Source organism: Cyprinodon tularosa, unplaced genomic scaffold (assembly GCF_016077235.1).
Source record: "Cyprinodon tularosa strain WSP-4 unplaced genomic scaffold, ASM1607723v1 ctg182, whole genome shotgun sequence".
NCBI lineage: Eukaryota > Metazoa > Chordata > Actinopteri > Cyprinodontiformes > Cyprinodontidae > Cyprinodon > Cyprinodon tularosa.
The window spans coordinates 641,153-665,284 of record NW_024038624.1 but is presented as its reverse complement, the minus strand read 5'-3'; the positions used below and the strand labels follow the sequence as shown (position 1 = coordinate 665,284).

The following is a 24,132-nucleotide window of genomic DNA, read 5'->3' as shown; positions in this document are numbered from 1 at the left end:
AGCTCAGACCTTCCCAGCATAGTGATGAACGACAAATCCAGAGTTCCAGCTGTTGAAATGTTCATGGGTTCCCACGGCAGCCTGCAGCTTCTGCAGCAGTGTGCCATCGGCACCCTCTCCTTTGGCGTGCATGGTGGCGCACACATCATCCAGGACACTCATTATACCAGGAGGGCTCTGTAAGCAGCAGACACCGTCACAACAGGAATAGTCCTCATATAAAGCTTATATGATACGTTCATAAAGAAAGAAGTCTGAGGAGACGAATTGTTTTATCAGGATGCGTCACGCTCCTCAGGTGTTTGGGAGTTTCTCTTGTTTCTCCTTTCTCTAATGTCCATTTAACACCAACAAAGTGTCTATATGTCGAAGCTATTTTGGGGGTTTAAACAGTTGACAAAGTCTAAACTAACTGACACCCAACTTTTTGTTAAGGTAACACAAGCCCATGTTTAATATTTAACGTTTTAGGGTGTCAAATTAACAATAAAGGCGTGGTACTGTTAAAATATCATGTTAAGGGTAACATTAGTGTAGTGTTTCCAACACCAACAGAAAAAAGTGCCTTTGGAAAGTTAAATAACAGCAGGAAATAGCAGGAGTTTCAAAAAATTTCAGCAAACCCCCAAAAAATAAAGATACAAAAGAATGGGGACCTCCTAAAAAAACAAACAATTAAATCATGTTTATTTATTCATGCATGTAAAGCTAAATATTTATATGATTTTTTCATACATATATTATCCTTACATCAGATTTAGTTATGTCTTTATATTGAATGTATTTGTACTTATTTAATGGGAAATTAGCATTTTTATTTTTACATTTCACAATGCAATGTTTTATTTATATAGTAAATAAATAAATGTTACATCCACATATTTCACGGTATAGTTATTTATTTTCCTGATGAATGAATTTCATGATTTATATTAGCTCTTCATATACCTAAGAGACCATAAGATGTGTTAATATTAAAAATAGTGGAAGAAAAAACAAACGCGCCTGTTCTCACATACTTGGTGAAATTAGGCAAATTCCAAGCTGGGATTTGAACCCAAGACTGACTGTGCTGCAAACTGCACCACAGAGCTGCAAGTAATACCCTTTGATATATTCAAAAATATTACAAAATAAATAAATAAATAAAAAGCATCAGGGAAGAGAAAGGTATTTTATTATCTTCAGCTGAAAAGAGCCTGTCAAAAAACACAAACACTATGTTTCCAACACTAGCCAGGATTTTAACACTGACATTTTTACTGCATAGTTTCATATTTAGATTTTTTTCCCTCTTGGTTTAATTGTTTTTTCTCACCTATTTCCCCTGCATTCATTCTCTGATAACCTTATCTGGTATTTTTGCCTGCCATCAATTCTGCACATGAACAAATTCTGCACATTCTGCACAAAGAATTAAAGATAAAAAAAATTAACTAATGCAAAAACACAAAAACAAAAAAAAACTTTCAAAAATGTTTTATTTGGCAAGCTGTTAGTAATAATCTCTTCATCAAACTAAACTCACATTCCTTCTATGTGCAAACTTTTCCAATTAAGCTGATCATGAAGCAGAGAGCTCCAGGCAATATCAAAGGAGCTAGCCCAACAAGTTAATGCGTTAATAACAGCTTGCTTTACTTGTCTCACTCTGTGTCCAAAGTTTTAATACAAAGTTGTCTTTCCCACATCTAAAGTGATTGTTATTTTGAACAATGTTTTTTTTTATATGCAAGTGTCTTTCTTTTACCTGAAAATAAAAAGAATCTGGTCTGCTATTCTTAATGAATGAGGTAATTTTTACAAAAAATATATAAAGACATCCTGTTATTGCTGAATTCATTAGATAAACTGTAAGAAGAAGAGGAAGGGGGGAAAAAACTATGCCCTGAGCAGCGGGTGTCTACGCAAACTCGACAAACTAATAGTGATTTCATCAACATCTACATCTAAGAGAATGGGAATAGGATCCTAATTCAAAAGGAAGTCAAACTAAATTAAACCCAACAAACAGGACAGGCTGAAGCTTCTCTGAAGGAAAAACGTTTCTTGCTTAGATATCTGTTATGCCAACAGTAAGAGAACATCCACCATGAAATCATTGCAGCATTATCTCATTCATTCAGAAAAACTGACCAAACATATGCTTCTTTTAGACGTTTCCTGAATTATGAAAATAATTTTTTCCTCCTATGCTATTTGTTCCTTTGCTTTACTCAATTTATATGTTCTCTTGTCTTGTCTTTTCTTGTGGCAAATACTGAACGAGTCATTTCTTTCCAAGTATCAACCAAACACAGAAGTAGATCTTAAAAAAGATTCTGTGTGAGATTAAATAAATCTATTTAAAAGATTTTATAACACATACGAATACTAATAGATAATGTATTTTCTTGTATTTAAAAACCCTGAATGTTGGAACTGTAACTAATATACAGTCGTATGTTTATATTATCACTGCTGCTTACCTTTATCATTGCTGCACTTTTAAAAAAAAGGAAAATATCTTGAGAGCTCTACTGAACAAAATTTCTTTTTGTATATTCTGGGTACAAAATCATAATAGAGTCTGTCTAAGTACTTACCAGTTTATTTTCAATGAGGTCACACACAATCTTGTTGTTAAAGTACTCGATGGGGGTCCATTTAATGCCTTCCGTAACATATTCCTCCTGATTATGAGAAGTAAAACAAATATACTCTTTTAAAACAGCTTCAGAGCCAATGTGAGTTTATTAGTCTGCATTAACGGTTTTCTAAAATAAAAAAAAATAAAAAAATGTTTTACCTGCTCAGCCTTCAAAGTGAGCTCAATAAAGATCTGCTGCAGTTTCTCGTTGACAAAGTTTATGCAAAACTGCTCAAACCCATTTTTCTACAGAGAGAAATGCGAAAAGTCACTTTCAGAGGATAGCTAAGTAAACTTAGCATTTTAACACCACATATATATATCATCCCTTCATGTTTTATTGCTTGTATGTAAATGTTGTGCACCTGTAAACTGTGAAAACACTGACCTGAAATATCTCAAAGCCATAAATGTCAAGGACACCGATGCTAAACTCCTCGTAAGGTTTCTGGATGGCTTTATTTATGGCCTAGAGCAGATGGAGAGCGTCAGGACAACAGAAATGTGTTCAATTAAGCCTGCTGCGGTTGTAAATGGGAAATATGAAATATTAACCTCTACAAGGTAGTCAAAGAGACGGGCATAAAGGGCTTTGGCCAGGGCATCGCGTGTGTAGGTGGCCTGCTCCTGGTTGAGGGTTACGTTTATGGACTCTGACTTGCCGCCCCATTTGGAGTCCATCTTTCGACTGGTCAACTTGTCCTGCAGCCTCTGGGGATCTATTCCCAGCAAGTAGGCAGGAAAAGCAAGCACTGGTGCAGACAAAAGGAACAACAATCACATAGGTATAAATAAATGGCAAGCCTTAATGTATAAATAAATGAAGACAAAGCAATATGTACTGAGCAGAAAATCCCCAGGTAAGATAAACAAGTCAGCTGTGCACATATTTGAGCAATTAGCTGGTATTCAGCCAAGGGGCTGCTTTTGTCGTAGTCTGATCTAATGAACTCTCTGAGGAGCAGTATAATTGCCTTGTGTGCTCGTATTATTGCAGGGGGTGTGTCCGCTTCTAGGTTATACTCACAGTCTGTGCTTTCCACCTGGCTATGGTTTCCTGCCTCTATAAAGCTGATGTTTCCCAGATGGAGGATACCTGCAGTGATCTGCAGCACCTGAGCCTGGATGTCACTGGGGATACCAATGACCTGCATGGCTTCCTGCAAATGAAAACAAGCTCATTTTGACTTTATTTTTATTTTGTTGAACATTTTTAATTACAGTTATTCTTTAATTGAATTTTTTTTAAGCATTAACCCTTTAGAGGGCAAGTTAGCATTTTGATCACTTGCATATCCCTTACAAATGTCCCCTCTGTCCCTCAGTGAGGTCTAGAAGCTCAAGATCTATATCCAGCTATTCAGCAAAGATCCTGCTACATGGCTGTACGCCAATTTAGGAAATTAGTTTATTTTAGAAAGCTGTCTGCAGCAGATGATTTTCCACCTCAAGTTATTTTCAAAATAAATGAAAGTTGAAAAGCTTTCCCGAAAATATCTGAATAGAGATCGAAATAGAAATACCTTGAGACAGAACTGCAAATCAAATATAAAACAATGCCAAGAATGGCAGAAAACACAAATTAATGCATTTTAAGTAATATTAGTCACCTTTGAAGAACAGTAATTGGGGCTGTAGAATCGCACAGCATGATATTTTGACAATTTAAATGATTGAAAAATTACAAAATAAGTAAAGTTTTCTTATAAAAAAATATAGTGCCTCTATAGAAGTACAACCCATATGGTATATTTGTATATGTTTAAATGTTTTTTTTAAATATGCATCTAATTTTTAATTGGAAATGGTTGTGTTTTGTAAAAAAATTACGAACAATCACGTGTACAAGAATATTAACTTTGATGAAAAAGTATTCACCTTTACTTATATTGGGGAACTAAGACCTTTCCATGGGTAACTATAGCACCCCCTAGCGTCCCCCTGGCGCCACAGCTGAAATATCTTTAAGTGATTCTGATTTATGTTTGATCATCACACATCATCTACTAGCTTGCAGCTAAATGAAGATAAAAGTTAAGATTATGTACAGTTTTACCACAATTAAATATTCATCATTTTTAAATCAGAGGTAAGCCCAAAATTTACTTTTCAAATGATTATATAGTTTATATTAATACAGGGAAAGCTTGTTGAAAAGTAAATACACCCTAAACCTAATGATCGGTTGTGTCAAACAGACACAGACACAAACAGAAATCAAGTACTTGTACTTGCGTACTTGTGTCTGTTAAATCAGAGGAGGATTTTTCTTTTTTTTTTTTTTTTTTAGGAATTTGTTTTTCAATTCTTGCTTGATGATTGTTGCAGTGATGAACACCCTTTTAAGGTCATATCATAGCGTCTTAGAGATAAAATCTTGAACTTCAAGTAAGCCACCACAGAATTTTTTTATTTTCTTTGATTGGGTTGTATGAACTTCCTTTGCTACTGTTTTATTGACATCCAACGTAAAAGCATGCACCATACAAATCTCTGCCGAGGTTTTGGAGATCATCATCATCATTTTTTTTTTCTTTTTTAGTAACATATTTCAGGTGTGTGTGTGTTTTTTTTTTTTTTTTTCCTGTTCTGTGAAACCTCTAACGGGGGCCATATTTGCTCTATCCCCCTTTCTAAGTCCTGGAACATTAACACCGTCCTTAACTGAGTAAAGTGATCCACCTATTTTGGTCGGTCAGCCACTGCTGATTACTGACTGTAGTTCGTTTGTCCCAAAAATCTTGAAAGTGGGTTTCTGACTGCTTGCTATTGTTGGGTGTTTTGACCTCATGCTATCAGATAAGTACGAGAGGTAATATACAGAAATATAAATATTACAGGCTCACCGGAGTCATGGTTGTCAAAGGTAGCAATCTGTGACAGGATTTGCTTCTTGTCTTTGAATGCATCTCAATACAAATCCCCCAAACAGGAAAGTTGTGCTGCTTTACTTTTGATGAAAAGTAAAATAGGTGCCATTGCTTCCTATATATTCCTATCTGCTCTTTTCCCCACTGGAAATATGCCCTAGATGCTCAGAAAATACCTGATGTCAGGGATACCTACCGAAGCACAACACCAGACGATCCATTTCTTGCGTCACTTACATTGCATTGGGTGTATAATTTGAGGACTCACACTGAGGAGCAAGGAGCAGTTTGGAGGTAAGACCAATGATCTCTATTTATTCACTAGATTGCTGATTGCCCGAAAAAAGTAAAGTAAGTGAAGCCACCATCCACTATGCTGGTTCTCCCCACTCCCACGGAGACGTAGTAAAAATGCCTCCCTGTGTAGCATTTGGCTGCAAAAACAAGCAGTCTGCCGGCTGTGGGAAGACGATCCACAGGTAATTTTACCGTCAGTGGATGTACTAACCAAGAAAATCCATATATACACCAGTGTATCCTATAGTATAGTGTGTAGTAATTCTTTATAAAGTGGATGAGGTTGTTTGTTGTATTTATTTACATCATCAGTTTAGCACCTCTGGCACATCTGTATCATTATGCTCCATTAACACATACATTTTGTTGTGATGGATTTGTATAACATGTTATATTACATCATTTATAGACTTCATAATGACTATGCAATGTGATATGCCTATTTTTTTTTATTATAAGTTAAAGTAACCTACTTAGGTGATGAAACAGCAAGTGTGTGTCCAAGTGATGAATTTATCTTTTATTTTAAAAGGCAACATCATCGTTGTTTTCGATGCTGTATGGCACGTATTGTTTACATTGCGACCGGTATAACTAGGGAGCACCAATATGGCGGCCGGTGGCTTCCCTTCCACCCCATACTACCAACGGGCAATCAGCAATCCAGTGAATAAATAGAGATCAGTGGGTAAGACTACCTCCTCACAGTGTGTCACCTGTCGGTAATAGGTATGGTTGAATACCCATTACTTCTAAAAGTAGTGGCGTTCTTGCTGCTGTAGCTGGTCGTTTCACAGTTGGAAGTTTGCGACAAAAAAAAAAAGAAAAAACTGGTTCTAGCTTAAGAGTAGAAAAATCGGTCTGTCGAATACGTTGCAGAAGGGCTTCAATAAACGGTTTTCCAGTTAACTCAATATCTGCAAATTTCATTTCATTTCTCCATTAACTGGTTTGTTGATGCCACAGATCATCAAGAAATCTCACCCCTCACAGAAATATTTATACACTCCATGCTTTTAAAACTCTAGCAAAAATTATTTCTAACTAAATATTAATTTGCTGCTTCTTATATTAACTTGGGCAAAAAATATATGGTTGACAATCTGATTTAATATATGTATATACCCTCAAACTCCCAGGCCTCTGGTAGAGGACCCCAGCTTGAGGATGACACATACCACCCCACGAGGGGTGAGAAAACAGTTTTATATATATATATATATATATATATATATATATATATATATATATATATATATATATATATATATACAGTATATATATATATATATATATATTTTTTTTTTTTATCTGTAAGGGTGCAGATACTTTCCCACAGGGCTGTATGTTTGTAATTTTCTGTGGTATCTACCATAGTCTCAGAGAAGTCTTTGCAGTCGTTGGTCCCATCGACCTTGTAGGTCCCAGACTGGTTGAGGTAGTAGTAGTAGTCGGGAGTCATGATGCCCAGGCTTTCTTTCTGCTGTGTGTTGGCTCCCTCTATCAACTGGATGAACACAGTAAAGGTAAATGCTCAAACATTAATCTTGAACCTTGTAATCTATTTAACACTTTATGGACTTTGAAGCAGTGGACACTGTGTGTTGCGTTCATTGGCCTCAGACCTGGTAGTAAATGTGGAAGTTCCTCTCGCTCTCATTCTGGCTCACCACCCTCGACTTCTCCAGGAGGAAGTTAGAAATTTTGCCACCATCTGGCTCCCCACCTCTGCTGAACTGAATCTCGAAGTATTTTCCCTGGTAAACACAAAATCAGAGTTGTCACATATTCAGAGCTTTATCCTTCTTCACTTCATTGCTGCTTGTTTTTTACTTTTTTTTGAATAAGTCAGATTTTACCTCTGGGATTAGACAGAACTTCTCCCCAAGCATTACAGTTAGTTAAAGAAATCTGCTGGTTTATTGTGAGAGTCGACTGTGCATGCATCAAAAATGCAGTGACCCATAAACAGGATCTATGATAATTCACCGAGGCCTTACAGGAAATTTCACATGCTTAGCCGTGATGCTAAAACTGCACATGTGGAAGTTGGTGTGGTCATAAGCGTGAAATTAGAGTCTTAGGACCACAATGGTGAGAAAGAAGTGGCTTCATTTTTTATTGTTTTTGCATAACTAGAGCGTAAACAAATGACACTCTATTTTTTCATACTTTTTGTCACCAGGTAATCATTCAGTCTTCTATCGACGCTCTGTTTGTTGTCTCAGTTTTTATTTTAGGTGACACAGGTATTACAGTCACTCTGCATTCTTTATATAGATGTGAAACTCTTTGGTCAAGATAGATAAGGATTTAGCTTTATATCTCTGAAGAGGTTGTGCTGATATTTGAATTGAACCCATTAATGTCCGCTTTGAGCCTGCAAAACATCATGGTTGCTCAAAACTGATAAAAAATCTTATCACTTATATAAGATACAGATGCTAAATATATGGATTAGACATAAAGAACATTAAGAACTCCCTGCCAAAGAAATTTCAATAACATGAAAATAAATTCAATTTATTATGGTTATAAGCAAATGTGGAGAATTTGTTTCAAATAATTATTTAAAACTACGAGGAATTAGGCTGGTGAATTAGGCTGGTGAAGTCTTCCAGGTTATAATAATTCCAAAAAAAGTTAAAAAACAATCCACTAGACTTTATTTTCTGAGTTCGAAGATGCTTCGCTTCTCATCCAGGAAGCTTTCTCAATTCAAAATGTCTGAATTAACGTTGAGATCCAAGCTTTATAGAGTGGACTGAAGACTATATGCGATGTATAATCTAAGGATGGGTAACAGATTTACTAGTCCCAGGTGCTAGGCCAGAGCTCGCAGAGGAGAGGATCGGATGTGTAGATAAGAGGGCAGAATGACCTTGCTCTCACACACCCAGGAAGAGCAGATTTATTAGAAAATAGAAAAATAACTCCATATATGGATACGGGAACCAATAGAGGATGAATAATATGTACCGTTTTTGTTGAATTGTAAGATTTTCCCTGAGAAAAATTAATAAAACGGGAGAAGGGCCGAGTTTTGTTTGCAGACGTGGGCTGCAGGACCAACAAAGCCTTGTTTTGGCTTAGAAGACATGCAAATTAAACCAGAAGAACAGGTCCGCCCCTTTGGAATGGGGCATTGTTGGCCTGGCTGACCAGGTGAGGCGTCTTGGTCCCCTGCATGGCCATTAGGATTATGATGGCGGGAAGGAATCAATGCCTCAATCAGGCTAACAAAGACCTCAATGACTGCCCTCAACTAACAGGTAATGGGGCTACTCTACAGTATAAAGCTTGGAACTCAACCCTAATTCAGACATTTTGAATTGAAAAAGCTTCCTGGATGGAAAGCGAAATGTCATCAAACTTGGAAAACAAAGTCCAGTGGTTTGTTTTTTAACTTCTTCAGTATGAGGAATCATGTGAAGTTTTTAGCATAGCTTGTGGCTACTTACAAAACGACTAGAGTTGTTGTTGCGGACAGTCTTGGCATTACCAAATGCCTCCAGCAGAGGATTGGACTGTAGGATGATGTCTTTTACATGCTGCGACACACAAAGAGGGTGACACAAAAACAATTATTTGTAAGCCAGTGTTTGGATTTTTGTTAAATAAAAAAAACAAAACAAATGCAGGCTGCTCCTACCTGCACTTTTGATCCACCTCCAGACACTTTGGAAATATAACCCATGATGTATTTGGCCGCCACTGTCTTTCCAGCACCGCTTTCCCCGCTACCAAAAAAATATATAATTAATTGACTTCAAACAAAACACACACAACATCAAAGTCATCAGCATAACTTTTCTGCTTTATGTCTTTAATTATATTCTCATGAGAGATAAATTGGTGTGTCTGATTCTACTTTGAAAAAAAATATTAGTCGGCCTCTGCAGATGGCCGCTCACACTGAGCCTGGTTCTGCTGGAGGTTTCTGTTAAAAGGGAGTTTATCCTCTCCTCTGTCGCCTCAAGCATGCTTAGTTTGAGGGATTGCTTTCCACTGTGGCGTACCTCAAGGTTGTGTAATGGGGCTCCTTTAATTTCTATATAGAGGGCCCTCCACCTTGAGGAGTGTATAAGCTTTTATTATCACTCCAAAACAATATTCACTACATTTCCACTCTGAATTTGCAGATTTGTTTGGAAAATAGCTTTATTTATAGCGATATTTAGTAAGTACTTACTGTAAAATATCTCTACAATTGACTTTTTATGTGACCTTTTAAGACTAAAGTATAGTCTGATGAGCAGACTGATACCAGAGTGAGTCAGTGCATCTATGACCCTGTAGCCTACTTTCCTTAATTTACTTCGGGTGAGAAGTTCCCCGCCCTGTTCTGCGGATTTGACATCAAACAAATCAATGTTGAAAGGGTCCAGGCAAGCAAATAATCTTCAAGACACATGTTGATGATACTCAGAAGCGTCTGGCGTCCAGCTTAACTCAGATACCAATGATAACTCCAAGTAAGGTGAAAAAAGTATACAAAAAACAGAACAGAAGAGTGCTGCAGTTCTGAGTTTTGGCCACAGGTGGAGGATCTTTGGACTCAGTCGTGTCTCTTTAAACATGCAAAAAAGGTTTGAAGTCTTTGAAAATTTGCTCTAGACAAGATTAAAACATTGGTCTCTTAACCTCTTACATACAGTACATCTACAATCAAAAAGATTTTGACCAGCTCTACTTTCGAGTTTCATATCAAATTGCTGGTTTCTTCATATTTTCAGCGCTTATGCTACTTGCATGTTTGAGCTCCACTGTATGAATGACACATCTGCAAAATGGTTAAAGACATGCTTATATTTCATCCTTTTAAATTCACCATTTACCTTCCCAAGCAACACAACTCTAGAGCAGCTGCAGTTGGTTCATCTACCAGAACTCCAAGTCATCATACAGTAGGTTTGCTCTATGGTGCAGCAATCATGAACTCTCTGAACATTCATCAATTTGCGAGACTTTAAACATGATTACTAGGTAATATATACTTATAGTTTCAAGAGTAGTTTATTCTTTAGCTAAAAGTATTTTTTTTGTTTTCTTTTTATTGCACCAGATGTTTTGATTAGATTTCTTTAAAGCTGCTAGACAAATACTTTTACACACAACAGAGAATGAAAGACAAAGAAAGATAATGTTTATAAAGTGTATTTTCACCTGATAATAACGCATTGATTCTCCCCATCGATCATCATGTTTCGGTACATGTTATCTGCCAAGGCGTAGATGTGTGGTGGGTTTTCATACTGGGCCTGCAGATAAACAGACTCTGGGGTAAAGGGTGGCAGGAAGAACTAATTCACCACAGTTTCCACAAGTTTGCAGAAGTGCCTCTACTCACTGCGCCTTGGTAGAGTTCAATCTCTCTGTCTGTAAAATAGGGCATTTGTTTGAACGGGTTTACTGAAATCAATACAGGGCCGATGTATGTCTACAGAGAACAGTCAAGGAAAGTTAGAAAATATGCTTGTTTGATCTGGTTTTGTATACTTAAAGCCTTCTTGATGCTGCATTTAGTATACAGATTGAATATATGCATACATTGAATTTATGCAGATTGAATCATGCTCGTAATTAAACTTATTTTCACATTTGATTTAATAGTGACTTTTTAAGAAAATCCAACATGCCAAAACATTTCTTCTTTCCATGTAGGTGACTTAAAAGAAGTGATCAAGCTGGTGCAAAATTGAAAAAGCCAGAGAAAAACCTAAACGTTTTGATCAATAACACCAATTTCTGAAAGAATATTTAACCTATTTAAGCCTAAACACCATCCCAAGGAAAACAAAATAAAATAATTTTATCTGTAAGTTGTTGTTTTTTTGTTACTCTGAAGGAAAATATACTTTGAAAAAGAATGACTAAAGTCAGGGGGGAAACGGCCTGCAGAGAAATGCAGTATTGTCTTGCCTGCTGTGTTACTGTTGGGGTAGATTTACCACAAATGCATCTGCAGTTTGTGTTTGATTAATATTAGAAACTAGCTGCGCAACAAGCACAAGCTAAATGAATAAATACAGCAGCCGAGTCAAAGTTAAGTCACTTCAAATGACTCCCTCGCCCTTTGTTCACAAATGTAAATGCAATTTTAGCACTTCTGTAAAACATATAAGCATGTTAATTTTTTTAAGCAGTTGATTTTTCCTGTATTTAAAGGAAATATCAACTCAAAGTAGTATATGATCTGAAGATGATTTAAAAGTTATAAGGAAATTATTGAAAACCCATCAAACGGCATGTTAGTATTGGTGAAAACCAAGAGCAGTGATATTTTAAGGTCTACCTTCATTTCTGTAACTCCAGAAATTTTATTCATTGCTTAATACTCAATTTTAAAAAGACTTTTTAATCTCAACAAAAAAGAAATATTCTTTGGTCTAAATATTTGTTTCACTGAAAGAATATTAATTTAACTGAGCATCCGTCGACTGACTGACGGGTGTGTCTCACAGCTGTCAGCCTGTAGGTGGGGGGAAAACATGAAGTCAAGACTTCATTTTTACATGACCTCAGTGTTTCCTGAAAATGTACAGATCTGACAAAAGCCAGGTCGTCAGACCCAGAGCACTTCCTGACTGCTAAAAAGAAGAGTCAAGACATTAAAGGTTATCTGTGGAATAATCTGAACCGTTAAAGCTTTTTTGTGTTTGTAGCAGGAGACGTCTGGGCTTATAGCGCTTTTGCTAGCTCTTCCTGTTGTTTTTTTCTTCTATCTGTTCTAAACTGTCATTTTTAGAGGAGTCAAGTTTTTTTCAATCCACTTCTTCATCATCACACCTTGAAAAAGGCCTGGTTGCAGCTTTATAAAACAAACTGTTCGATTTTATCCTACAGTTTAATTTATAAAGAGGTAACTTCTCTGGTGTTATACATTTATTTTTCAGTTTTATTCACTTTGCCTTTCATTTTGGCTCTTGATAGCCCGATAATTTGTTGTCACGGGCCAGGTTCGGCCGCTGGGCCTCCAGTTTGACACGTGGCTTACATTAGGAAATAAATCACATTTAAAGATTTTACTTTTTGGAGAAACAGCCTTACAGATTTTGAGGAAACGGCTTGGTTTCTTTCACAACAAACAAGCAGATGTGGATGACACTTGGCTCACATGGTGTGGTGAAAACATACCCTATAAGGTCTTTATTTGGAAGTATTTGAAATTCCCAGATCAGGTTAAAGAAAACAACAGAAAGTAAAAAAAAATATAATAATAATAATATATATATATATATATATATATATATATATATATATATATATATATATATATATATATATATATATATATATATATATATATATATATAAGCTGTTGTTTTCTGATAGCTATTCATATAAAATTGTCTAAAATTTGAATTTGAGTCACATGTGAGCTCTTTGTGCATTTGAACACTTCTTTCGGTTGCATTTGAAATATAAGTACAGAGTTAAGCCGTGCTTTTGGAAGAAGGAAGTGAGCATTTGTTTCATGCGGCTGACAAAAAGGAGGAAGAGTGAATCTCTTGCCTTTATGACCATATATGTTTGTTTGATGGTTGGGGGAATTTAAGTAGAAAACAATGCAGAGTAGAGGTTTTCTTACTAAAGCCTTATTATTCTACACATAATCCATCTTTTGCAATCAAGGAGAAAACTCGTTAATCACTTTGAGTGTCACTAAACCTCATTTGAAAGAGCAAATGCTCGTTAACAATCTGACTATTTGTAGGATACGAAAATGTAGTCGTCCATGTATCTCTTCTTGAGGTTATCCACGATTGCGTCCTCTGTGATCTTGGAGAGCAGGACCATGTCGTCCACTCCGCTTTGCTTCACATTCTGACTTTGCCAGTGGTACTTCGCCTGAAAGACAAAGCAGAACAAACATGAGGAACTTTAGCCGTCCACAGAGCTGCTAAGTAGATAAATATACATTAGGTGTCAGATTTCAAATTATATTCTCAGATTTATACCAGGTTTAGAAACTGAATATGTTGCATATTATCCCAACAGAACATCAGGATCATCCATTCATCCTATAAAATTAATGCATGTTGGTAAGGTTCGAGGGCTCCACAAATTTGCAGGACTTGTGCTAAAACTTGCTTTCTGGCTGTAGGTAACCATATATATATATAAAAAAAACATGTAATAATTGATAAGCTATGCTTACCTATATTTGCATATAAATAAAATTGATTACAATGGATTTTAATTACAGTTTAAAATAAGTTTCAAATCTCTCAAAAGAAAAAAACAAAACAAAGGGAGTATAAATTTGGTTGTGTGAGTGTATTTAATATAGTTTAGTAAACGTTAAAAGATTTATTTATATATATATATATATATATATATATATATATATATATATATATACAATTAACTCTAGTACTACAATATTCATGTTAGAAAAAAACTACTTGTTTAAAGTTAGCATCTTGAATATCGTTTCATTTTTCATCTTAATATATTTTATAGTATATACAGCATATATTCAAGTAAAAGCATAGAAAATACCCATCCAAGAATTTATAAAAATGAGAGTAAAACAATATTTAGTAAAAAAGGTGCTGAGTAGCTCATCATAATCTCTGATATTTAAAATTCTTGTAATTTTAAGACTATATTAAAAATAATTAAAACAAATGAATAATGTAGATGAAAAATAAGAAATCCAGGCAAAGAAACAAAAAAAAGTTGTTCTTTTAACTTAAACTGAGTGAATAGCCCCTCCAGTTTCAGTATTATCAGCTTCACCTCCTAATATTCACCAGATATGAACTAAGCTTTTGTATAAAACAAAGGTTTTAAATGAAAAAAATATTATTTTTGATGTAACCATTAACTGTTTGTTTTTATCTGAAGTGCTTTTGTTTAAAACAAGCTTTTTGGTTATTCAGTAAAGTTACACACCCTGGATGGAGTAGCCAATAAATGTTCTACAATAAAACTGGCAATATTTTATCATGATATTATTCAATATTACTTCTTGAACTACATTTGTTTGTTAAAACTTACCCAAGTTACTGTAACTAGTTACTACCCTCCTTTGACCACCAAGCAAAGACAGCTGAGGGGATAAGCTCCCCCTGCTCAGTATGAGCAGCATTCTGCTGAGGCCCAATGGAGGTTAAAAAAGATAGAAGCAGACACAGAAAAGGAACATAGAAGCACTGATCTATAAATACTTTCTATCTTAGAAAAGGTAGCAGTAAACAAGCTCAACAGATGACTGTCTAGGAAAGAAAGTTAAGTTGATTTATATTGTATTATAATACATTTTATAAATTAAATTGCTGATTATCTTCTCTGTTCACTGTGATCTTTGAGCCAAATTTTGGTTATTAGCCTTTAAACCTTTAAAGCCTGAAAATTAAAATTATGAACAGAAGATTCCATTTTTTTATTGGAGTTGTCATTGAACTTTCTGAAAAATGAAAAAATAACAACAACAAAAACAACAAAAAACCATAAGTGTGTTATATGAGAGCATATATTTACATTAGGTATTTCTGTATATTCTTTTACAAGTTTTCTGTTCACTACATGTCTAATTGTTTAAATCAGGGTTTTCTAATACAAAAAAATCACACTGATGATGCAGAGCTCTCATGTATCAAATATGTAAAGGGTTGAAGCTGAAAGGCCTTTTTAAGATGATTTGAACCCAATTTTGCAAATGGTTTTAATACCTTTGAATTCTGATGTTTATGGGGCCTTTTATGAGGAACTGTCACGTTAGTCAAGGTGCTCTAACCATGACAACACATAAAATAGGCAAACAAATAAAAGCAAGCAAACATGGGTTGTTTTAAAAGCCATTGATTGTTTAAGGTTAGTCAAGAGTCTGACCTTTTGAAGCAGTTTGTTCATCAGTTTACAGCTACCCATGCTCATGGACAGTTAGAGACAGCTGATTATTAGAGCTGCGAGATCCAAAGGGTTCATTCTTTAATCTGTCCTTTCAGCATCTCACCTGTTTACCATGAAACTGTATCAGCCAAGGGTACCACATATAGTATTTGGTGTGAGGGATTGCTGTTGAGTCAATGAGTCGAAGCAATCAAATGGTTTTCTTTAGAAAACTTTGAACTGTCTCTGTAAAGTGCCTTGAGATGACATATTGTGAATTGGCACTATATAAATAAACTGAATTAAATTGTTTGCAGAAGGTGCATCACTTGTTAAAGGAAAAAACCTAAATTTGCTTAATATTAAAATATGATATCATAACTGCAGTTAAGCAATGTTTTGGTTCAGTTTTATGCCATATAAAGGCTGTAAAATCAAGAAGTCCCTGGAATAGAACCATTCTGATGGAATGAAGAAGACTAAAAGATCCCAAAAAGGTATTAAATATGCCCCCCCAATCTTTAAAAGAATCGTTAAAATAAAGAGTAGAATTAGAGTCATAGATATCTTTCTGCTGGCAAAGAGTTATAAAGTAATTTCTCTGGGACTCTGGAGACACAGAGGGAGAACCATCATCCACATATGGAGAAACATGGAACATGACGACAGAAGAACCTAAAGCAGACGTCCTTTGATTCATTTAACCTCTCAAAACTCACCAGGTCGCCATCGACCCGTTTTAAAGCATTAACATCTAATAACTCAGAATGCATGAAAATTAGATCAGTAAAATGTTTACCAATATAGAAATGTTAGACATCATTGGAAAGCTTAGATTCTCCACAATGCAACCACTGAGTTCATTTTATGGACACAGCGAGCACCAAAGAACAATTAACACAGATATAGCAGCATGCCAAAATGTAAACATGACAGCTGCCAAAACAAACAAGTGTGTCTTTATTACTGCTGTTCAAAAAAGACCTATTATTTTCAAGAATAAAAAAAACATATTTGAACTGATGCAGCTTGGGCTGTGTTTTACTCACCCAATTTTCATGTATATATTTAGAAACTAAAAGGTGTTAGCTTTCAAATAATGTATCAAACATATAATTTTGGGCTTACAGTTCCTAAGTTGTTAGGTTTTCCATTTGGGTATGCAAAATAGGTGAGAATTTCCCAAAATGAGGTGGATGTCAAGAGGTTTTACAGGTTTACCAATGAAAGAGAGAAAAATGTCCTCAGACTAAAAGGATGCCGAAGACTCATCACACATTTGGGAAAAACAACCAGCTGCGTATCTGGGTTAATATTCTGTAGAATGACATTAGAGCAGTGTGGTCTGGTGTAAGACTAGAAAGGCATTCAGAAAAGATCATCACAGTCAAAGTGAAACATCATGGCGGTGGGAGCAAACCTGCTCTGAACCACATCAGCAAGTCCAAACATTAACGGGATCAGCCTTGTCCAGATCTGAAATTAAACACCATTCAGGTGCCTTTTTTTGTGAGCTTCAAGCGATAATTCATGCTTGATAACCTGTGGCTGAATTCATCCAAGGTATATGCCAAAAAAACACTCTAGAGGAGATAATCTCTTTCAAATAGGGAAGGTTTAAAAACAGCTTTTTGTTTTAGTTATATTTATGTACTGAGCTGAAGGAAATGCATGTGACAACAAAGCAATATGTATTGAAAAACATTGTGGGGAAAATATTTCTTTCTCAGAAAATTTAAACATACTTGAAAAAATTGTGCTGTATGTCATAGACTAAAAGTAAGATTTTATAAAAGACTTTTCCAGCGCCAGTTCAATGCACCTTACATGAAAAACTAACTTTTGCAAACGGCTGTTCCTGGAAAAAAAAAAAAAGGAGAAATTGTTCATTAAAGAAAGAATAAAGAAGAAAGCCTGAGGGTTTTAAAACTGTCTGGTGATTATTGTTAAACGATGAGCATCAAGAATGAACTTCTCAGTGTCATCACAGGCATTTTTTGAAAGCAAAACCCATTGTGGTTATCATTACAGGAAGCTGAGGTTGGCTGCCAGGCAACAGGTTACTAATGGCATGATCTCATTTTTAGCTCGGACATTTAAAAAAACTTTAGCATAACCGCAGCTTTAACTTTGAAACCTTTAAATTGCTCTGCAGTGTTTTCCTCTAGTTTAGCTGCTCTGTTGCTGACGCCTCCAGGCTTTTATACCTTTAAAAAAAGCTGGTCTGTTTGATGTGTGTAGATCTGCAGGGTTTGTCAGTGGCAAAATGTGGTCTGTGGTCTGAGCCTATGACTGACATTTATGTGCAACAAACTCTCTGCTTATTGTCTCAGGAAGCTACTCACCATAGCATTAAAAAAAATCATTCAATAGTGGATATGTTCTATGAATTTAAAAGAAAAATAATGTAACTTTTCCTTACATCATAACTTTATAAATTGTTCACCATAAAAATAAATATTTTAAGTCATTTTTTTTCTTTAAAAAGGGGAGTTTTGTAATTTTATGGTACGTTTAAGAAAAAGGTTTGACAACCTTGTGTATTAAATGGCCATGTGGAGGCTTGTCACAATCAGCGTGCTTTATTAAGCTCTTGCACATAGCAACACAACACAGGAAGTGCTAAGAAATGTCTCAATCTGTTTTTATTTTTACATTTAAAAACCCCACAAGGGGATATACAGACATAATTCATGTGTGAGGAAGGCGTGAAGTCAACTTCTGTTTCGTTGCCAAATTAAAATATTACTTTCCCATTAAATTAGAAGCCCTAATTTCTGAGCATCTCTTTCCTGATAAAGTTCTGATATGGATGATATGGCTCTCTATCCAGGGCGACGTGGTTCTAGTACAAAAAATAACTAAACCAGCTACATAGCAAAACCCCTAAAAGAAATGATCTTTTGCTTAATTTGAACCACAGGTCAATGAAAACATGAGCCCTCTATTGGAGCGTGTAAACACAGTCAGAAACTGTAAAGGCTGATTTATACTCAGAAACCAGGTTGTCTGCGTGTGTCGCAGTGAATGCAGATATGCTCCCGCCCTTTCTGCAGACACTCTGCTGCACCTTTCCAAAACTGTAGGTGACTGTAGACAGGAGGCTTCTGATTGGTCAAATCTACATCCGCTCTATACTATGCGTATTTCCTGTTTGGTACAGGCTTGTTTTGTTTGTATGACCGCCATTGTGGAAAACAACTCGTGAAGATAGACCAGCTAGAAGACCGAGATGCGCAAGGACGCTGGGACCCTTTTCCCCGCTCTTTTTCGCCCTCATGTCCCTCCATTGTAGCACAAACTTGCCCCCATTTCCTCACCGCCTCGGTTGTATCTAGACCCACAGCTAGTTCCTGATTGTCTCTCTTGCGTTGTGGCTTGGAATAACATAGTGCAGACCCCGCTTCAAGTTTGCTGTGTCACACTTCATGCGGGAGGATGACCAGCCCTTAACTGTCCGCCGCTAACCCGGCCAGCCAGAATCATTTATCCAATATATATAGTATATTGGTCTAAAATGGACAAACTAAAAGGGTGAGCAGCCTAGTTTAGAACCAAATAGATAACTACAGATGTGACGCAAAGTAATCTTTTTCTAGAAAAATAAAACCTCCAGCAGCAGCAGGTTGTTGAAATTTTAGCGTTAAAACTTCTCTTTTTGGACATACAAAAGGGCATCATTAAAACTAGTGTTGCACTGATACCGATACCAGTATTGGACGGGGCCCCGATACTGCCCTAAAATGGTGGTATCGTATCGGCGAGTACCAACAAATAGGGCACCGATACCATTTTGAGAGCCATAAGTTTATTCAACTATTGTCACCCATTCCAGGTAGGCAATAAAATGTTCTACTGGATTCACTTTGTATTAGATTTTTTTCCTGCTTCACAAAGGTAGGCAGCAGCTTGACAAAGCCATGATGGCAATTATTTTACATTATTAAGGTATCGGTATCGGCCGATACTGCACAGCCAGGTATCGGGTATCGGTATCGGGGCCAAAAAATGGCATCGGTGCAACACTAATTAAAACATTGGTCCATTCAGCTGCAACCTTGATTGTTATGGTAATAAGCACTGCAGCTTTATGGGTATCCCACATTGTGATTGATTCAGTCAAAGCTAAGAGGCCTACTCTGGGTAACCAGGCTAGTCCACCTCAGGCAGGCTAACAATGCTAAGGTTGGTGTTTGATCAAGACAGTTATCGAGTAAAAAAACATTTCACAGCCTGGTTCCTGGATCTTTTGGCTAAAAGACAAAATATTTACAGGTATAGTCAGGGTGTCTCTAAGGTTATTTTTTTAAATAGATAAGACTATGGTATCTAACGCATTGGTGGGCATTGCTGTCTACATATGGAAGACATTGCAAAGGGCAGCAGCTGTAGAAGAACCGCCCCTATCCAATAAGATCCTGCAAATAATTGAAATCCTGAGGCCCTCATCTTAAGCCAACCTTAAATATTAATGTTTTTGCTGCAGATAGTCATCTCTGGGTAAAATATGGTGATTTTTGATGCCTGCAGAGGAATAAACAGTCATTTGCAGCATAGCTCAGAAGAGATGAATGATGGAATGATGAGGGAAATAAAGCAGAGAAACAAACAAAATTTGGACTGTGGTCTTCAGAACTGGACCTGGGAACCCTTTTTAAAATTTTTGGATCATTTTCCTACTGAAGGAACCATTTATTTTTTATCACAAAAGGCCATTGGATTCCAGTAGGGGTGTTTATGTGTCTCAGTGGTAGAGTAAACTCATTATATGATGAGGCTACAATCCTTCTGGTTTTGATTCCCTCCACTTCACTCTGTCCTACTTCCTGTCCAGCTGCCTTTAAATAAATAAAGGCCACAAAGTTTGACAAAACTTTAAGAATATAACAACTTCCTTGTATTGAAGGAGTTTCAAAGAAACTGAGGCATTCTAAGAGAAACCATCCCACAGCATCACAGATCCTCCTCTATATCTTAACAGTGGGGTTGAGGTGCTTTCCCCATTTATTCATGCTTTGCTTCTCAGCAGACACAGTCGACGTGTCACATGATTTTGGCACACACTGAAGGACTCAGTTTGTGCCAAATCTCAGCTGCATTTAAAGCACCATGAGAGTTTTACATTTAAACTCTCCGTGTTTGTATCGGTAGGATTGACAATGCATAAATTGCCCTCCCTAAAAGCATCTGTTTGGTTTATAGGTAGCATTAAATGGACGATTGAGTGGCAAAAGAAGAAGGTCTTCCTCTTAGACAAAATTCATCTGTCAGAGACAGAAATTCATGGATTACCAATTGGAAGTTCACAAACACTGCATTTATTTCACAGGCAGTGTTACAGCTGCCAGCAGGTATGGAGGGGGGTCATCCTATTTATTGGTTGTCCCTCATACAAGTCTTTTCGATATGCTGCTTCTTCTTGTGCACACTTCTGCATTTTATGCATCCGGTCAGCTTCAGTTTCAGTCTTTCACTGTAGCTTCCCTGCTCTAATCATATATTTTGAAAATGGCTGAGAGTCGCACGAGGCAAACGGTCTCACAGTTTGCCTCGTGCCACATCCTTATGAGAATAAGAGGAAGGACTCATGCACAGTTGGTCCAAAAGTGACTTGGGCATTTTTTACCAACATCTCTGGAAAAATCCACTATACCTGAAACCTGAATTAATTTTCTTAAGATGAAATGCAAGTTTCTAGTTTAAGAATAGCTGTCTGCATAAAGGAAAATTCCTTTTAAAGGTACACGTCATTAAATTTATTTTTGAATATACAGTATGTGTACCAGTAACTCACTTTGGCTGCATACAGTGTTTTCTGACAATTATGACATCCTGCTGATGTAGCATTTGTTATTTTTGTCTTTTAAGCTTTATTTTTGCTTAGTTTGTAATATTAAGCCTTTCTGTGTATATTTGACATAAAATCATGTGACCAGGATTACTACACTGCAATCAATTCACTGATATCTATTTATTCACTGGATTGCTGATAGGCTGAAAAAAGTGAAGCCACCGTCTACCGCGCTGGTTCTCCCCACTCCCACACAGTAAAAATGCCTACATGTGTAGCATTTGGCTGCAAAAACAAGCAGTTCGCCGGCTGTGGGAAAATGATCCACAGATAATTTCACAGTCAGCAGATGTACTAACCAAGAAAATGCAAATATATGCCAATTTATCCTATAGTATAGTATGTAGCGTAACAATAGTCTGGCTATCCTGGACTGACTCGAAGTTGTTGACTAAATTAGCCGCTGCCATTGTGTCTAGCGTAAGAAAATAGAAAGTAAAGAAAATAGAAAGTAAAGTAAATAGAAAGTAATTCACTGTAAAATGTCATTGAGCTAATTTATTACTAAGCGGATGACGTTGTTGTTTTTGTAGTGTTTATTGTATTTCTCATTTGAACACGTAAGATGTAATTACCATAGAAATATAATAAATACATGCATATTACATATACATAATCAGATTAGCAGTTTTGGCTCATCTTTATTATTATGCTCCATTTACACATTAATTTTGTTGTGATGGATTTGTATAATATGTTATATTACATGATTTAGACTCTTCATTGTCTTCATCAGGACTGTGGAATGTGAAGTTAAAGTAATGTACTTATACCATGAAACAGCAATTGTGTGTCAAAGTGATGAATTTATCTTTATTTTAAAAGTCTGAAAATGAGAACATTGTTGTTTGATGCTGTAGCGCACATATTGTTAACATTGCGACCGGTCTAACATGGGAGTACCAATATGGCGGGTGATGGCTTCACTTCCACCCCATACTACCAATGGGCAATCAACAATCCAGTGAATAAATAGAGATCAGTGGATCAATTGGTCACCAAGCTGAAGCAATGTAGACGAGTGAGTGAGGAACTCCCAGCATAGATGTGAGCTGCAAGAAGATGTTTGATAAGTGGGATAAACCTCAAGTTGTGCTGGGAAAACAGGCTTAATTGGAGTTCACTAAACATGAAGCTAAAGGTTAGAAAGCATCCTAATTTCTCTGGGACATTGATAGACGTGAGTCCATATCCTAGCAATGCTTTTAAGCCTTCTCCTCAGAGCTGATGGTTTTCAGTGAGGCATTACAGTGCGGTCTGGACTTATTCAGTAGCTGCATCAATGGCCACCATCTGGCTTCCTGGTAGTTCAGCTGTACTGCAGGTAGATGGCGCCATGTCTGCTAATGCCAGCTCATTGCAGCTACAGCACGGGGTTCTACTTAGGCTCAAAAAAGACGATCAACACACTATATGGATGGAAACTTGGAGTATATAGTCTTATTTTATCATCATTAACTGGATGTTGGTTTTAGAAGCAAACCACCAGAGGGCAAAAGCAATCAGTTAGAAACTGACGCAGCTACGAAGGAGTATTAGGGCCAGGCTAGAGATTTGTTTTTTCTATTTTGTGAATTAAGTCATAAAATTACAAAAATAAATTCGCAAGGAGTATAGTGAAAATATTACGAGAATAAAGTCTTAAAATGACCAGAATAAAGTTGTAAAATTACAAGAATAAAGTTGTAATATTACGAGAATAAAGTTGTAATATTACGAGAATAAAGGTACATTTTATGACAAATCTTACCAAAAGCACTGTCTTCCCTAAAATGAGGAATGTGGAGCATTATGTGAAGTCATACTTTGGCTCTGGTTTGACAAATAAGGAAATCTTTTAGCACCATCATCAAAATGGGCAGAATGTCAAATTGAACTCAAGTTGCTGATTGGTGGAGCAGGTTGGGCGTCATATGCTGGTTGGAGCTTGAAGCTTTCTTTCTAAAACGGGTTGTTGTATGATGACTTCATTCTTGTAATATTATGACTTTAATTTCATAATATTACGACATTTTTCTTGTAATATTACTACTTTATTCTTGTAATGTTACGACTTTATTCAAAAAATAAAGAAATAAACGTCTAGACCTCTAGAGAGGTCAGGCATTTTTATTTATTGAGGAGATTAAACTCTGGGGGGGTGTTGAAAAACATTGATGTTTACTACATGGCCAATAGTGTGAGATGTTTTTTTTTTAAATATATAAGCGGTTATTTCTGATGCTGTTGAGAGACTTATTTCTAACAGCAGTCTGGTCTGTTAGCATGCTTACGCTTATAACAGAATAAAAAAGAAACTTTAAGCTCTTCATCCATTCAGCTTCAGGTTCGGTCGTTCATTGTAGCTCCCTTCCTCTCATGGTATATTGTGAAAATGGAGAAGCGGAAGGCCGCATCACAGTTATTCAACAAGTAACTTGGGCGTTTCTTACCTACCTTTCTGGAAAAATGTCCACTACAGCAAAGAGAGGAGGGGGAAAAACACCATGTCAGGAGGTGGTTTAGGAAAAAAAATATTCATATATATATTTGCTTATTGTTCAAAAATCCAGATTCATGCATCCTGAATTTTTTACACTCAAATGATTCCCATTTTTGATGCTATTTTCCTCTGTATAAACTGCACAGTTTCTGCTATTGGAATC

The 24,132-nt window shown here is 36.3% G+C and overlaps 1 protein-coding gene across 2 annotated transcripts in view; it reads right to left on the bottom strand.

Moving 5' to 3' along the window:
- myo1f (myosin IF) overlaps positions 1-24,132 on the bottom strand; it is a 43,175-nt gene that overhangs the window by 16,614 nt on the left and 2,429 nt on the right. For both annotated transcript variants that reach the window (XM_038282416.1, XM_038282415.1), the window contains 13 exons: positions 13,519-13,647; positions 11,147-11,236; positions 10,963-11,057; positions 9,449-9,536; positions 9,258-9,347; positions 7,422-7,553; positions 7,169-7,303; positions 3,657-3,789; positions 3,185-3,381; positions 3,018-3,098; positions 2,789-2,875; positions 2,586-2,672; positions 10-177 (listed from right to left, as the gene is read on the bottom strand). In XM_038282416.1, the coding sequence (XP_038138344.1) occupies positions 10-177; positions 2,586-2,672; positions 2,789-2,875; positions 3,018-3,098; positions 3,185-3,381; positions 3,657-3,789; positions 7,169-7,303; positions 7,422-7,553; positions 9,258-9,347; positions 9,449-9,536; positions 10,963-11,057; positions 11,147-11,236; positions 13,519-13,647 (1,512 nt within the window). The remainder of the gene's footprint in view (positions 1-9; positions 178-2,585; positions 2,673-2,788; positions 2,876-3,017; positions 3,099-3,184; positions 3,382-3,656; positions 3,790-7,168; positions 7,304-7,421; positions 7,554-9,257; positions 9,348-9,448; positions 9,537-10,962; positions 11,058-11,146; positions 11,237-13,518; positions 13,648-24,132) is intronic.